Source organism: Buteo buteo, chromosome 9, assembly GCF_964188355.1.
Source record: "Buteo buteo chromosome 9, bButBut1.hap1.1, whole genome shotgun sequence".
NCBI lineage: Eukaryota > Metazoa > Chordata > Aves > Accipitriformes > Accipitridae > Buteo > Buteo buteo.
The window spans coordinates 23160991-23175614 of NC_134179.1; the positions used below are offsets into that span (position 1 = coordinate 23160991).

At 39.1% G+C, this 14624-nt stretch overlaps 1 protein-coding gene across 1 annotated transcript in view; it reads left to right on the top strand.

The window, feature by feature from the left end:
• The window catches only part of ENPP3 (ectonucleotide pyrophosphatase/phosphodiesterase 3), a 42293-nt gene that overhangs the window by 1901 nt on the left and 25768 nt on the right, over positions 1-14624 (top strand). The window contains exons 2-9 of the mRNA XM_075036791.1: positions 545-623; positions 3788-3910; positions 4936-5061; positions 6509-6569; positions 8917-9014; positions 11661-11740; positions 12309-12428; positions 14477-14586. Coding sequence (XP_074892892.1) covers positions 545-623; positions 3788-3910; positions 4936-5061; positions 6509-6569; positions 8917-9014; positions 11661-11740; positions 12309-12428; positions 14477-14586 — 797 coding nt within the window. The remainder of the gene's footprint in view (positions 1-544; positions 624-3787; positions 3911-4935; positions 5062-6508; positions 6570-8916; positions 9015-11660; positions 11741-12308; positions 12429-14476; positions 14587-14624) is intronic.

Genomic DNA, 14624 nt, shown 5'->3' on the forward strand with positions numbered 1-14624 from the left:
CTCTTCCTTAACCTCCCAAATGTTATGCTGCTTTCTGTTATGGCGTTTCCTTGGGCCGTTTGTCTCTTTCCAGTTTCCTCTAACCTCACTAATGGGGTAACATTACTTTTTGTGGATGAAAACTTGACACCTGCAGCCTCAATCCAACTGAGTCTCTTAAGAAATCCCTGTGAGCATTTCAGGAAAACACAAAATCTAAATAAAAGGTATTACCTTCTCTTTACACAGATTAAGAATTTGCAAAACGGGTAAATATATTGATTACTTCCTACACTCTTTTCCCTAGCAAAGACTTCCCTGATTACAACATGGGACTGGCCATAGGTTAAAAGTGCGGTATTAAGGCATTGACTTGTAAGCAGTTCACAAGGTTATCATTCTTGTGCCTCTTCTATCTTCAGGCTCAGAATGTCTCCAATTTTTTGATGAACAAGTTCAGAGAAATTATTAGTTCATAAAAGGTAATAATCACATGGTTAATTTCTAATAAACGTAACAGCTTATCACAACTGTGAACTTTAATTTTCCGGTGTCTTTGTGACAGGTTCTGCTGTGTGCTTTGGTGGTTGTGTCCCTGGGACTAGGTTTAGGACTAGGACTCAACCGTGGAGACCAGGAGCAAGGTATGTTTTTGATACTTTCAGCATAATCACCACTGAAGCTAGAACTGGTAAAGGCCTTCAGCAGAGGCTCTTTCATAGCGTAATATAAATGCTCTGTCAAAACTTATCACCTGTGAAGATAAAGTTCTTGCATTTTTCAAGTTGGATTGTATAAAAACTGTACACTCACAATCTATACTTGAAAAACCTATCCTAAACCACTCAGTGCCTTGCTTCTCTTTTAAGAAGTGCTAAACCTAGTTCACAACAGGTTTGGAAATTTTTTATATTAATACTTTTAGGAAATTTGAAATAGGGGTTATCTTACTCCATATAATATCTTGCAAATATTTAAGCAATTTGTTTAGTAGAAGAGATATCATTGGACCATCTTTGGGACTCACACTTTGGGTACATTTGGCATAGTTCAGGTAGCTAATGTTAAAACTGATTATGAATTTCTCTGAAAACTTCAATTTCTGTAAAGCTATGGTAAAAAGGCAATAATGGTTTGATTTGGTGGAATGTTGTCTTTTAGTTAGAAAAACAACATAACATTTTGAAGTCAAGGGGTCAAGCCAGATCAGAACAACACACCACATGGTGAATTAAATAGAACACTTCCTTTAGAATCAAAACAATAGTGATCTCATACTAGAGGAGTTCAAGGAAGCACAGTCTCTTTCTCATTCCTAATCAACACATATTGAAGTTGTTTACCTACTTATTCATAAAGTCTTAGCTCCTTCTGAGATCTTCCAATACTATGGGCCTAGCAAATAGGATGAGATGGAACTGTAATTGATTTTTGATGACACATATATGGTATTACAACTTCCTGCGTAAAATATGTAGATACCCACAGCTTGAGTCTTCACTGACATTTAGCTGAGGAACTTGGTCATAGTTGTAGTAAGTGAAAGATAGCACCAAATCAGTGTGTTAGCATTTTGATGCTTCTGCAGGTGTTACAGAGCAATCCTAAATAGGGACTGACTAGCTTTATTTTCTGCTTTCATAGCCAGACCTACTTGGGAAAGATGAATTAGCAACACACAGTATTACACTGCAGAGTGGGAGGTTAAGCCTCAGCCCTGAGCAACACGCACTTTTGTGCACTTGCATTTGCTATAAGGGCAGTGGGAAAGAGTGTTGCTGTTCAGGAGAAAAAGGAGTCACAGTCGAGACAGGTGCTGGGGGCTTGTGGTCGCAGGAGAAGAGGCCTGGAAAGGAGTCAGGAGGACCTGGCATTCTGTATGTTTAAAAATTAGCACGGAGTTTGCATTTGGTGATAGTACAATTGACTCTGTTTATATACTCAAGGTACATTTCCTTATATCCCTGTAATTGTACTGACTATTCCAAATGAAAGTTAATGAAATACTAAATTCCTGACCTCACACAGTTATGTAAATAGTGTAAAGAAATTAGAAGCATGGGTTGCAAATTATGAGAGTTATGAACAGTTCCATTACAGAGGAAAAGGTTTATATTTTTATCTTAATATTTTTTCTGACTTAGACTCACCATTCTATATCATTGTAAATCAGATAGACCATCTGAACAACTTTGAGTTGTTCAAAAGCCAATGGATAGAGGAAAAATTAAATACTCTGAACTTCAGCCAAAAAAGCGCAGAAAAACTGTTTGCATATTTTCATGCTTATTTGTGAAAAATCATAGCTGTTTCTTGACAGAACAGACTCCAGTCATAAAACACTTAACCCTCAATTACTTCTTTTCATCTCTACTTTTGACAGATCCATTTATGCTCATTATATATATTGTTTGTTATTCTAATTATTTGCAAAGCTTTCTTGCATTGAACAATAGTTGTTGATGTAAGCACTTAAAGAGCAAGGTACAACACGAGAACTTTCTACATGTGAAACAAGCTGCCTAGCTTGAAAAAAATCATTTTAGCTCTACATGGTTTCTACACAGTGGATATTAAAGCCCAAATTTTGTAGGGAGTGCACCCTACAAAAGCATGAGCCTTTTGGCAACTGTAATAGAACTGCACTAGCAAATCTGAGTAGTTATACTTATCCCTGTCTAACAGTGTGAGTGGACAAGAAAGCTGGAAATGTAGGTGCTCAGAGTGGTTCGAACAGTACTTCTGCAATACAGAGAAAGAAGGTGGACACAGGGCTTGTCCTTGTGGAGGCTAGTGTGTAGCTGCGGGTGATGTTTGGAGATTTGGGGTTGTCCTTGGGTACCCTCAGGAGAGCCAGAGCTCTCCTTCACCCTGTATGAAGGTGGCAGAGCTGTGGTGAGGAAATACATGTCTCCATTTCCAACATGAGGCCCTTATTTGGACCCTTTCTTTCTTTCGATCAAAGCAACCAAACCTGAAGATTTTTAAGGGGCAGCGTAACGATTAAGTGGGAGAGGTATGGTCAGAGTCCCGAGTGCACTAATAAGCCTTATGGGCCCTGCCCAGGGCCCCATTTCAGCCCCTGGGGCCATCAGCCCCTGCCCCAGCAGTGCCGCAGCAGGCCTGATCTCCAGGTCCCCGCAGCTGCGCCCTGCGCGGCCATGGGTCCCGCTGAGCCAGGCCCACCCACACGCCAAGAGCCTGACTGTGGCCTGTCCCTGTCCCCAGGGAGGTGCCCAGTGCCTGGGGTGCCCTGGCTGCCCCCCTTCTGGCTCGGTGGTGGGACGGGCCCAGGCTGCCAGGCCCTGCCCAGCCGCCCCCGGGGGAGCGCCCATGGCTCTGGGTGCCTGGCCCTGGGGGAGCCCCCGTCCCACGCAGCTCCCTGGCAGGTGCATTAGGGAACGTCCAAAGAGGGAGTCGCTCTTCCTCTTGCATCCCGGACCCAGAAATGAGCAGGGGAGATGCCGGTTTCCACCGCCTCATGCCGGGAGGGTGGGACACCCGGGCATTGCCTCCTGTGCCACCAGTCCTGGGGAGACCTGCTGCAGAAACAGCCCCGCCACAGGCTCTGCGCGAGCACGGCCCGAATAGCCACTGGGACCTTCAATGTCCAGAGGACTTCTACAGCTTTCGTTTCACCTCGCTGACCCACAGTGTGCTAGTGACCGCATTGGAAAATGACTCGGAAAACAGATTTGGGAAATTATTCAGCACATTTCTCCATGGAACCCGTGTCTGTGATCCATTTAAGTGACCCGTCCTGTACAGGGTTATCTGAGCGCTCAGACTGGCTGCCTTCTTCTTACAGTCAGCTGCAGACACAAGTGCAATGAGCCGCACAGGAAGGAGGTGCCCGGCTGCCGGTGCGACAGCAGCTGCAAAGAGCGTCGGGACTGCTGCTGGGACTACGAGGACGCCTGCGTGGAGCCAAGTATGTTCCCCTACAGGCACTGCTCACTGGTTTCCACTTTATTCTGGGTTTGTTTTTTCACGTGGTAGTAATACGAAAAGGATAAACTCTCATATTTACACAGATATACAGAAGTTATGTCACATTCCCTCAGGGAGGGAAGGATGTGGCGGTGTCAAGATAATTCTGCACTCAGGTGGCTAGAGGGCCATAACTTGGTGACCTGGCAGGACACAAAGTCTTCCCATGTCTTTCTCAAATCAGATCCCTGTATTTGTGTCCCCCCTGGATAACCAGAGCATTTGCAGTGCATAGTTCCTGGCCCAGATAAAGCTGTGGATGAGCATGAGTGGAAATCGTAGGTTATCTTTGACCAGGATCCTGAAACGATGCCGCTGTGCCGGCACCTCTTGCACTTTTGAAAATGAATGGGTGTTTCCCAGTCAGGTGCACTCTGCAGCCTCATGCAGCACTCGGTGGGGGCCTGGGCTTGGACCAGTGCACTCATCTTCCAGGGGACAGGCCTGACTCTGCATCGAGGCCAGACTCTTCTCCAGTTCTCCTCTCTGCTCTCCCAGCAGCTGCTCAGATGTTTCTTCATCCTTATCTCTTTTTCTGCCTGCTTCAGCACTTACATCTCTTTTTTTGCTGTCTGCTGGGAATCATGTGGAAGAGCGGGAAAAAGATCTGTTTCCTTCTCTTTCTCTTCCGTAGGAGAAATATGGGTTTGATTATGTTTTTTTAGAACTTCCTGGAAGGGTGGAAGGCATTGAAGAATGTGACTTTGGGGACACCTTTGTAAAACAAATTATTCTATGACTCCGTGTTATCATTCAATGGCCACAGAAATAGGCTTTATGTGTTAAATGAAATCTGGAGTTGTCCTTTCAGATAAAACTTCTAAAGCAACTCAAGGAAGACATGTAAATTATAGCTTAACAAAAACTCTTTTTTTTTATTCTTTACCTGTTTGGGGGATTTCCACACCAAGGAGCTTACATAAGGTTCTGTGAACTGAATCATAATCTTTTTCTTCCAATTTTCAGCCCGATCTTGGAGGTGCACTAATTTCCGCTGTGGTGAGACACGGATACCTGGAAGTTACTGTTCTTGTTCTGATGACTGTTTGCAGAAAAAAGACTGCTGTGTAAACTACAACAGCATTTGCAAAGGTAAATCAAAAGTCAAAGATATTTATATATAAATTGTCCTGTGAAATAAATAGATGACCAAACGTGGCAAATATAAAGGTAGATGCATTTGTTTCTCAAGATTAGAGTCTTACAGTGATATTTTGGAAAATTAAGATGTTTTGAGGAGAAGCTTTTGATATTTTTGACTGGGAAAAAGATGGTCTCTGGAGAACAATGTGAATGTGTGTCATTCGTAAGAAAGACAGAATGTTTTGAATATTGCACAGTATACCAAATGTGGGTTTTTTTCGTTGTTTCTTTTCTTTTTTTTTTTCAAAAATAGATGGAGACATGTTTTCTGCTTCAAACTTCTTGCAACCCAAAGTACATATTGTAGTAATCATCCCTAATTTAAAATTTCTTGTCCTTTTTGTTAGAAATTAGTTTTCAGATTGGGTTTCGTATGTTTTACTTATTTCTGAATATCTTTGTTCATAGCTGGTTGTTTCATACAGACTCTGGCTAAACACATAAAGAATAGCACTGGTAAAATTGGATTACAGGAATGGTACCTGAGGAGTATACCAGTGGCATAAAACATGGTATCTGTTACCAGAATTCCTTTATATTGTGAGGTGAGAGATTTAAGGCAACTCCTGCAAAATTATATTTGTCACCTAAATGCAAATTAAAGCTAAAAGCAGTCAGGAGTTTGACTAGGTGCTAAATTGATTGAGCTGACGTAGTTAAGGTCGCTGTACATCCCTGTCTTTGGCTGCTTACTGGGAGAGAAACTTTCTGTGGTGAGCTGAGAACTTCAGCAATCACTGCTTCTTCTCTTTTTTTATATTTTTTCCTTTTTGGATGCTTTCCTTCTTTCTCCTCTTGTTGACCTCCCTTATTTCTTCCAAAGAGATGGGCAAATATTATCATAAATGAGTATAGCCGTGAAACAGGTGGAGAATATTCAAATGGGAACAGAAAGAATTACTTGAAATTTGGAAGCCATGGTCAACAAGGAAAGGTTGAAGGAGTTTGGACTCTTTACAGGAAAAAAAAAAAATAAAAAAAGCTAAAGGGAGCCCTGGCAATCATCTCTGAATATGTAAATGGTATCTGCAAAAAAAGAAGTCAGTAATCCAATGTGGCAAGGATACAGTTTAAATGTTATCCATTTAAAACCAGAGAAAACTTAGGCTAAACTTTCATGGTGATTTCTTCTCCATTTTGTTTGTTTGCTTGTTTGTGTAGTATATGTGCTTTGTTTTTAACTTACAATTGTAAGCATTAGCCCTTTCAGGGTTTGAGGACCTAATAGGTTGCACTAAATGGTTTCTAAAGGTATCTTCAGACCTACGTTTCTATAATTCTGTATTGAAGCAGAAAAAGTACCAGGAAGAGCTCTGAAACGATCAACCAGGAAACGTCTTTGTTGTTTGTGGGGTTTTTTTTAATGCTGACTCACTATTTTCTTTTGTCCTTCTAGGCGAAATACCTTGGGTAGAAGAACCATGTATATCACTTGAAACCCCTCAGTGTCCAGCTGGGTAGGATAAAATAATTTTGTCTTCTTAGCAAATAAAATCATTGTGATGGTCAGAAATACTCCAGTGGCCTGAAGCAGGTCTTCATGAGATTTTCATATTTACTGAGAATAAGGTTCCTGCCCTGAGGAATATTCTATAGAAGCAGTTTGTGGCTAGAAATGTTTTTTCTTTCTAAAACCTTTGTCATTTTGTTGCATGTTCATTTATCATTTACAGTTTGGAGCAGAGTACAGGAGTTCAAATCCAGATTGAAAGTCAGTTTGCAAAGACCTGGAAAAATTACTGGAGTTATCTCAGGGTTCATGTGTCACAAATTGTCCATAGTCCATTTTTGTTACCATATTGGTTTCATGACAATTCAGATAAATCACTTTATGAAAGGTGTAATAACAGTTAGACTCTGCGATTGCAATTCTTTATCTAAGTAACAGAGGTTTCTTTACTTGAATTATCTGCGGGAAGAAAGGTGTCTTAAAAAGGAAGCTATGAAAGTAGTTGTATATCTACTAACGCTGAAACATGGTAATTCTGATGTCTGCCTGTAGGTATTTTGCTATTTGTGCAGTATTGCAGAATCATAGGTAAAGGCTAGGCAGAAACACAGTTTAAAAGTTGTTCTCAAAGAAAAATGGATTCTTTTCTGGTTCCATTGTGCTATTATCCATTATTCTATCTATTTTACTGCCAGTTTAGTTTAATTATAAAAATAATACCTTTAGTATTGTGGCCTCTTCATGGGTTCCTGCATGCGCCTCCCAACATAGGTATAAAAATATACTTTATAGGTTAACAAATAACTTGCTGAGTTAACACAGCTTCACAGGCTAAAGCTTGGAAACTAGTGGAGGAGGGCTTCTTTAAGTGCTGTAAACAGCATTGCTATATAAAGCTCCATTTAATTTCAGATTCAGATCAGGAAGCTGTTTTACACAAACTGTTTTTACACAAACTGTTAATGCCAGTGTACTTCTGTGTTTTGTAAAGACCACTGTGAAAGAGAAACAAATTGGGATAGTGTTTACTGCCTGATGTGAATATATAAATTTTTTTAATAGTCATGACTCAACGTTTTACTCAAAAAAATGGTTTGGAGTAAGTTATCAGTAACTGCATTTTATCAATCATTCTCTCTCCCAGTATTTTGCAGGCTTATTTAGTGAACCATTCCTATAAATTACAAATAGTTTGGGTTTTATTAGATACTACGTGTAGTGAAGCCTACTTCAAACTACATATTTAATTTAACTGTATGTTTACAATTTTTATGTTTCTTTATATGTTTCTAAGGAGACTGTGCAATATGTAATGATGGTTAACAAAAAGACTGAATTTTCAGAACTAGATGACTTGATCCTACTGATTTTGTCACTTGGTGTTATGAAAAAAGTTGCAATAGTACCAGCACTTCATAACTGCTAATGCATTTTTCTTTAGGAGTCCTTTTAGATTGGCTAGGAGAAAGCATGTTTAATAACTTTGAAGTTTACTTTCACAGCTAGCACCTCCTAGTTAGAATTTTTATAACAAGAATTTAAACACTGTTCTAGAGATCAGCTGCAGTTTGTGTGTATTTTATCATACCTACATATGAAGTCAGATCTGAGGCTTTTATCCTTGTTTCTTTACATAAAGTCTTACCCCAAGCACATTAGCAGATGCTGCATTCCTTTTGTAGCTTTGAGTTCAGTTTGTCAGGGGCCTTGAGGCAAAGAAGCATTCTCCATCTCCATGGGAGCTGGGAAACTTGAAAGATAAAATCCACAAAGAACATGGGTTGCTTAGTGATGTCTTCACAAAGGAAATGTGGTAAGGTAAGGGGTTAGCACAAACCTGGCATTGCGAAGAGATTACATTTCTCAGCAGTGAGGCCAATTGACCCTAACTGCTTGCTGGGTGACTGTTGTGCTTTTACAGTCCTTGTGCAGCTGCCCTGAAAGATTTTTTAAGATGCATTGAGATACAAGAGACAGAATTCAACCCATTACTATGTACAGAGGTACTTTGGCTGTTCTCTACTCTGGGTTGGTATTTGGGTGCTAGTCTGCAGCATTTGTATTTATTTGTATTTGTAATTAAAAGATTAACAAAACCTGATTTTTTTTTTTCTAGGTTCTGTATATACTGAGTAGCTTGTATTTTTTTCCTCCAGTGTTTTTTTTTCAGGATGATTGTGTATTTGCTCTCAAAATTGAACTATTTGTTTATCTCACACTGTGATATTAATTCTGGGAAGTACCTGGAAATTCTGGATCCTGCTTTTAAAAGTAGAATTTATTTTGTTAAAGATCGTAACAAGTCACCAACTTTCCAAACTCATTTACAATGACAAACTCATATTTTCTTGTAGGTTTGATCTGCCACCACTTATCCTTTTTTCAATGGATGGGTTTAGAGCAGAATACTTGCAGACTTGGAATTCTTTGCTGCCAAACATTGAAAAACTCAGTAAGTTACTAAGAGTACTTTGACTATTTTCTTTAAAAGTCTGCATACAACCTCTCCAATCCCTTTTGCTGCTGTCATGCATATGTGTTGCTCAGCAATAAGAAAATCACAAATCAGGTCTCCCTCATCAGTTGTATATTTTCATTATTATATGTTCTATATTAATTCTTGCATTTGAGTGCATAGCAAACATGACTTTTTTTTTTAACAAGGCCTCTAATACTGTTCAGCAGCTTTTTATTAAATAAATAGTTTGAAATATACATTCAAATACAGTTTAAGACTGAAAAAAGTTCCAGAGAAGGATTTCCTACATTGTCTGTATTGCATTGAAAAATTCTAACTGGTAAGGAGATTATCATTAAAGTATAATACACAGAGAAAATGCATAGGGTTATCAGGAAATTTTCCTCAAAGATGTACTTTTTCAAGTCAGATATTTTAAGATATTAAAGACAAGCTGCATATTTAAAAGTATGTCAGTGAATATTATTATATTAGACTTAAATGCAATGTAGTTTACATACTGGTATAATTTCATATATTGATATGATTGCAGTAAGGTTCAAGTAACTGTTTCCCAGTATTTCTGAATATTGGGAGAAAGAGTAAGTTGACAATCTTTAGCTTGTGCTGTAAAAGGCTCTAAAAAGTGGGACCCATTAGTGCACACTTCCTTAAAATTTCCTGAATATTTTCGAGCTCAGCTCCCAAGATACTTTGTACCTGGACAAAATGTCTGCATATTTATTCATTTCTTCTCAGCAGTAATAGTCTAAATTGACAGTGTTCATATCTGTTCTGAATCTATCATATTCTGTTTCTAATGTGCTCATTTAAAAACTTAACATGGATGTTACAAAGTGCTACATTTTACTGAATGGTTAACAATCTCGTTTATGGATAATGAGGGTAGCCAGAAGCCTGAACCTGAAGCAGTGTGCAAACCTGACTTCTTGTGCAAATATTTTATTCTTTGATGTCATTCTGACTTTGGAAGGCATTTGAATCAGTGAAGAAATCATGCATGCAGAAGTCAGTGTTCAGTTCCAGTCTTTTGAAACAGGTGAAAAGGAAATGCCAAGTTGACAAAAGGCACGAAAACCATGCTACGTGTATGTTTCCAAGATATCCTTTCAAATGAAAACAGATCTAATTCAGCATTACTCATATTTGTTGTCAATTTTAACAATTGCTTATGCACATTCACGCTTATACTTCTCAGAAATCTACAGTGGAAAGGAAAGAAGAATTCCTTTCTTTGCAAAAGAAAAAATGTAATGCTGATTTGTGGCATAAAATATTTCTTCTATATTAACTCCCTTAACTAGGATTTTCAGTAGAACTAATCAAGCTAGTTGTTATAGAATATGTACACTATGAATGTAGCTCCTCTACCATCCAAGAGAAATCCATATAAAATTATGCTGATTTTCTGATGTATTTGTCAATTATTCAGCCCTTCTTTAAACACTCTTTAAGCCTTTTTTTCTGTACCACACTGGAACAGTTTTGTTGAATAATTTCAGGCTTTCATTGTTTAGTTGAGGTTGTTTAGTTAAAATCAGTTTCTGTTCTTTGACTGAAATGCTGTACATCAAAGAAGAAAGTGTGTTTGAGTGTGAATCAAATAATCATTTGACTACAGCTTAATAAAGAACTGTTCTCCACATGAGTTAGATTTAAAAATGGCATTGAGGCATCTTCCAGTCTTCGCACCTTTGTTTTGTGGGTAAATAAGTTGGATCCTATAGTGCATTTAGATATTACAGATGTTCAGGTGTGGTAAGTGCCTTAGATTGCTGTAAAGTGACGCATGTTTGGAGATAAAGGTAGGACACCTGGAGTGGGATTCACTCCAGAGCAGGAGACCTACAGTTAGATACGTTCTTGGAGGTGTCTGTGTGTGAGATATCTATATGCTTATTGTAGTCAGTCAGTGCATTTATGGTTAATACAGTCTGTACAGAGCAGTGCAAGAGCCTAGAGAGCAAATCAGCTCAGGTGCCACAGGACAAATTGTTGCCTTAACCTATGTTTCTAGTATATTTCAGAGTGCTGTGGCACATCCTAGGTGGCCTTCAGCAGTTGTGACAGGAGGACACAGATCTCCTGGTGATCTTGCATCAAAACTGTCAACTTTCATGCAGATGTCTTGGATAACTGAAGATATCTAAAATGGCACCAGATGCCAGTACTTAAAAGCAACTGAGTCCTTCCCATGCATCTGGTTACCAGAGAGCTCTGCAGAATATCTTGCCTGGGCTGACCTGGGGTTTCAGTCTCATTGCATAAACATATATGTCTAGTGCCATTTTGGATCTCAGAAGTATCTGAGAGACTCATTTGGGTTGGCAGACAGGATGTAGGAGCAGCATCTGAAGGCCAAGATGTCTCAAATGGCCCTAGGTGTCTAGGCTTTAGGCAGCTGAATTGAGTGTCCACGGTCCATTGACTGGAATGGGATGGTAGTCCTAGCTCACAAGGAGACACCAGAATGTATGCGTCTTAATTTGTAGTCACATTTCCCCTCTAATACCACAGCAGCTGACTGTGGCGATTTTTGTTTGTTTGTTTTTAAGACTGTTAGTTTTCAATTTTAAAAAATTATAAGCAAATTTATATTAATTCCATGATCTGTTGCAGAAACATGTGGCACACATTCGAAATACATGAGAGCTGTTTACCCCACAAAAACCTTTCCAAACCACTATACTATTGTCACAGTAAGTGAGAATTTGCTATTTTTCCTTTTCATTATCTGGACGACATAGAAAGGATTTTGTGGTGCCAATCTTTTTGTGGGACATGGGAACTCAAGCTATAGGAGTAAAAGAGAGAGGTGCTGAGAAAGTACATACAGGCATGATCAATGTGGCTATATAGGCATGCTATCTGATTCTGGCCTGTAAACTGGTTATTCCTGATCTTTGTCAGTCTAACTGTATATGGGTGAATATGGGTGAGGACACAGCCAGTTGATGAGAGTGTGTGTTAGGATGGGTTTGGCAGCTGATATACAGCCATATGACATATATGGTACTTAATATGTAGCACATCAGGTTTTAACTGGGCTGGGGAGAAAATGGGGAAACTCAAGGGAACTTGACAGGCACACTGAATTCATTGGCAGGAATCTGATGATCTGTGTGAGTTAGGAAAGCATGTTCTGTTTCTGTGATAAAACAGCCCTAAAAAGAATTGCAACACTGCAACAGTGTGCATTGCAACATAGTTTATGCTCCGTTTGATTTCAAGATTCAGTGGGGTTTTTTGTTTATTTTCATTTTGCAGGGATTGTATCCAGAATCTCATGGTATTATTGATAACAGCATGTATGATGTAGACTTGAACAAGCATTTCTCGCTTTCGGGGACAGAAAAATTCGAACCTTCATGGTGGAAGGGACAGCCAGTAGGTTTATTTCTCATTGTGGTATTCCTTTAAGTCTCAAGTGGCTCATGTGCCATGTTATAAAACAAAACAAAACAAGGATGAAATGCAAAGCTGTGTGAGATATTTGCAGTATGTGCTAAATATCCTGTAGGCTTTGTATTATAGGCTGCCTACAAAACAGTTTGCTTTTCATGAAAGTAAAAAAAACTCTTACAGTGTTAATTCTGAGACTTAACAATTTCACTTGATGTGGTAGTTAGTAGAAAAGACTTAAATATTTTGGTTAGTATTGGAATTAATCTCTTGCTACAGGACACCACTGTAAATTTTTTATATGGTTTTATTGTGGGGTATTTTTTTGTTTGCCTTTTGACAACTAGCTACAAAATGAAATACGAAAATCTACTTCCAAATTATATCAATTTACAAATACACTTACAAAGTCCAGGCATATTAAAGCAAGGAAGAGAATAGCAAAGAGCTTAATTTCCAGCAAAATGAACATTTGTGTATAATGTATGGCACATTTCATAACTCCCCCCATTGTGCCCATGGTTATGATTAATATTATTCATTTACTAGAAATATCAAGCTATAATAATGCTACAAAAATATAAAAAATTCACATGTATATAGTGCATGTATATACACATGTATATAGTATATCTACTTAAAATACATTTATATATTTGTTTACGTGTGTGTGTGTGTGTGTGTGTGTGTATATGTCTGTGTAGTCATGTTTGTAGCATGCTCAAGTACCCAGGTTTTTGGTGCTATTGTTTCATGAAGGATTCCATCAGGTTCGTAACAGAACCACAGCTGCACTCTTTAAGATAAATAGAAATATGCCCTCTTATAATAAAGTCATATAACTAGAATCCATAGAATAGAATAGAATAGAATAGAATAGAATAGAATAGAATAGAATAGAATATTTCAGTTGGAAGGGACCTACAATGATCATCTAGTCCAACTGCCTGACCAGTTTACAGCTGGCCAAAAGTTAAAACATGTTATTAAGGGCATTGACCAATTGCCTGTTAAACACTGACAGGCCTGGGGCATCAACCACCTCTCTAGGAAGCCTGTTCCACTGTTTGACCACCCTCTCTGTAAAGAAATGCTTCCTGATGTCAAGTCTGAACATCTCTGATGCAGCTTAGAACCATTTTCCATCTTCATGATCCATTCCACTGGCATTTGCCACAGGAAGAAAGATCACTTCTTGTTGCCAGTTATGGAAATACCTATACGATTTTTTTCTATGCTGAGAATACCCAAGAAATGGCAACATCCTGGCTTCCATGCTACTACTTCCCCTGTGCTCAGCACTTCTGAGGCTGCACCTCGAGTACTGTGTTCAATTTTGGGCCCCTCACTACAAGAAAGAGACTGAGGTACTGGAGCATGTCCAGAGGAGGGCAACAAAGCTGGTGAAGGGTCTAGAGCACAAGTCTTATGAGGAGCGGCTGAGGGAACTGGGGCTGTTTAGTCTGGAGAAAAGGAGGCTGAGGGGACACCTTATCGCTCTCTACAACTACGCGAAAGGGGGTTGTAGTGAGATGGGTGCTGGTCTCTTCTATCAAGTAACTAGTGACAGGATGAGAGGAAATGGCCTCAAGTTGTGCCAGGGGAGGTTTAGATCGGATATTAGAAAAAATTTCTTTACTGGAATGTTTGTCAGTCTTGGAACAGGCTGCCCAGGGAAGTGATGGAGTCACCACCCCTGTAGGGTTCAAAAAACATGTAGAAGTGGCAGTTTCAGACATGATTTAGTGGTGGACTTGGCAGTGTTGGGTTGACAGTTGGACTCGATGATCTTGAAGGTCTTTTCCAACCTAAATGATTCTATGATTCTATAATTTTTCTTCAGAATGTGTATGTAGAAAACAAACTTCAAATCAGATATGGTCATTAGGCAACTGCATGATGTGTGAAAAAAGAGAGGAATGCATGCTTACAGCCCATATTTCTGATCCAATTATGTATTTTTGCTTTGGTGATCTGTGGTCCTCCAGTGGTGTAAATGCCATAAAGTAATTTGTTTGTATCTTTACCCATAGGTCTGGCTGACAGCAATGTACCAAAATTTGAAAGCAGGCACCTTGTTTTGGCCAGGCTCTGATGTTCCAATTAATGGAACATACCCCACCTTGTACAATGTATACAACAGGTAAATTTTTGTAGGGCTTGTAGTAAATTCCTGTAAAT